This window comes from Hibiscus syriacus, unplaced genomic scaffold, assembly GCF_006381635.1.
Source record: "Hibiscus syriacus cultivar Baekdansim isolate YM2019G1 unplaced genomic scaffold, ASM638163v2 tig00111059_pilon, whole genome shotgun sequence".
NCBI classification, from domain to species: Eukaryota; Viridiplantae; Streptophyta; class Magnoliopsida; order Malvales; family Malvaceae; genus Hibiscus; species Hibiscus syriacus.
Genome location: NW_024062966.1, coordinates 1,879,380 through 1,882,254, shown reverse-complemented (window position 1 = coordinate 1,882,254; position 2,875 = coordinate 1,879,380). Strand labels below are relative to the sequence as shown.

Genomic DNA, 2,875 nt, shown 5'->3' with positions numbered 1-2,875 from the left:
AGTTTAAAAAGTGATTAAAATAAATTATTTAAATATTTTTATTAATTAAAAAATTAAAAGACTACTTTGTATTGTCAACGTTGTGTTTGGTTAGGGGAATGTGAGATTCTCATGAGAATAGAATCCATATTCTCTCGTTTGGTTGGTCGGGAATATCATTCCCGGTAATCTTACATTACCAATAGTGGATTTTTGGGGTATATTATCGGAAATGTCATTACCTCCCTTTTCTTAGGTATTGTTGGATTACCGACGTTTTGGACTAAAATGCCCTTGATTTTTTTTCCAAAAATATATTTATTCTGTCATTGAATAATAAAAATTCTACGAAGGTTAAATTACAAATTTATCTTTAAACTATTATAGATTTACAAAAAAATATATAATTAAAATTTTATATAAAATTCAGGGGTTAAAATAAAAATTTATCCTTTCATTAAACCTTTTTATATTTTAAATTTTGTAAAAATATATATAAATTTTATGAATTTAAATTTTTAAAAGAAAATATATAAATATTTTTCAACTTGTTAAAAAAATAAATATATAATAAGGACAATTTGGTCAAATATACATTTTAATAATATTTTATTTCTTTAACCAAACATGGTAATCTTACATTCCTGCTAAACCAACCAAACACAAAATACAACATTTTAGTAATCCTATTCCCTAGTAATCTTTTATTCCCACTGGTAATCTTTTATTCCCACTAATAATCTTTTATTTCCACTGATAATATTATATTTTATGAACCAAACGCAACTTTAAGATATATCCTTTCAGGATATGGTCTCTTTTTCCATGTCTGAAAAGTACAGTTTTCCTTACTCTCTATGCTTTTTTTTGTTCTTGATAAAGTAAATAAATTATCATTAAATTACATTAAAATATTTTTGTCATTATTTTTAAAAAAATAAATATAATATTTTCAATCATTGCATGCTATAAGCTAATGACAAACTTTTAAAAAGTTATGAATAATTTTGGAACAATTTAGTTAATTTGATAATTATTTTATGATACTTGATAAAATATAATCATCATTTTATAATTTTAATGATAAAATAAATAATCTAATTTAACTTAATAAACATTTATTTACTTTACTTTTGTTCCTATCTTAACGTTACCTGTGTGTGTTCCTGAAAACTATAGTTTTTCCTCTTAATAAAGGCAGGCATGCCCCTGCATTACAGTAAAATTTTTCAACCTGGTACATGTATTTTTTTTAATAATCATTATTATCTAATTCATTAATCCATCAATCATACTTCAAAAATATTTTATACCGAAGACTTTTATTCCGGTTAAGATAAAACAAGATTTGGTTCAGACTAACAACCGATAATTCAATCAGTTGATAAAATTCATTGTTATAAAAAAGCAATACACTCTCGACGTAGACAATGCATGCCACATGCAAGCGAAGACAGATTTAATGCGTGAGGATTCAATGGAAGCATAAACAGGTTTCCCCACCACTTTTTATCTCTCTTATGGATTTTAAGATATTATGTTGGAATATTCAGGGTTGCAACTACCCTCGTTTTCAACTAGCCGTTTGTCAATACTTGAAGGAATTCAAGCCGAATGTGATTGTGTTTATTGAAACTCGTATAAGTGGTAACAAAGCATACTCTTTTATTGCTTCTATGGGCTTCCCGTACTCTCACCGGGTTGAGGCTGCTAGCTTCTCTGAGGGCATTTAGTTATGCTGGTATGATCATATTCAAGTTGATATTCTGATAAATCACTTTCAATTCATCCACTGCCTTATCTTCCAACTTACCTCCGGTTTGTCTACCTTGGCCACATTTGTTTACGCTAGCCCCAACTCTACTAAGCGTAAACGGTTATGGCCCCATCTTCGCTCTGTTGCTGCTGCTATTACTACCCCTTGGATCGTTATGGTTGATTTCAACGCCACTCTGTCTTCTTCGGGTAGACGCAATTGTAATAGCTCCAACCCGCCAAGTAAAGACTTTCATAACTTTGTCTATGATAATGGTCTTTGTGATATGAGGTTCCAAGGCCCGGAGTTCACTTAGAATCGCAGAATCTGTTATGCTCGTCTTAATCATGTTCTCTGTAATAATTATAGGGATGAAGCTTACCCGAACTCTTCTGGCAGACATCTATACCGTATGCGCTCAAACCATCGACCACTTCTCTTTTGTATTGGTGCTTCTCATCCGAATCATCGGGCTGCCCAATTTAGATACTTCTCTGGCTGGTCCAAGCATGAAGACTTTGACCGCTTTGTGAAGGATAATTGGGTCTCCTCTGAATCACTCTCTGATTCCATCTCGAGATTTACCTCTATGGTCACTATCTGGAATAAGTCAGTCTTCGAATATATTGGCGCAATAAAAGGGACAGTCATGGTGAGGCTCAGAGGGGCGCATAAAAGCTTGAATCGCGGCCACCCCAGGTTCCTTATTGACCTTGAAGCCGAACTCCTCATTGAACTTGAGAATCTCCTTAACTTGGAGGAAAAGCCTTGGAAGAAACGTTCACGATCAGATTGCATTTCCCAAGGAGACAGAAATACAAAATATTTTCACAAGAAAACCCTCCATCAAAAATTGTTAGAAAATGCCCAAAGACCAATCGGTTGGGATCGTCGGTGCACCTCATGGTGCAGCGAAATAAAAACTCAACGGTCTCATTAGCGATCCAAATACGTAAAATCGAAACTGGAAGGAAATGATGCGAATAATTACAATGGATTCCTTGAAAAACAACAAAGACAACAGCGGCTAATGGTGATCACGAACAGTTCGAATCATAAGCCTCCAAAAAAACATGTCTCGGCCTTTACTCAGTTCATCCGATTGAGAGCAAAGTTTACTTTTTTCAAAAAAAGTTTTGA

General features: G+C 32.8%; 1 protein-coding gene across 1 annotated transcript; it reads left to right on the top strand.

The window, feature by feature from the left end:
* The first annotated feature begins 1,910 nt into the window (after positions 1-1,910).
* LOC120151470 lies at positions 1,911-2,675 on the top strand. The gene is made up of 2 exons (XM_039163908.1): positions 1,911-2,026; positions 2,105-2,675. Exons 1-2 carry the CDS (start codon positions 1,911-1,913, stop codon positions 2,673-2,675), a joined length of 687 nt encoding a protein of 228 aa, XP_039019839.1.
* The last annotated feature ends 200 nt before the right edge of the window (positions 2,676-2,875 follow it).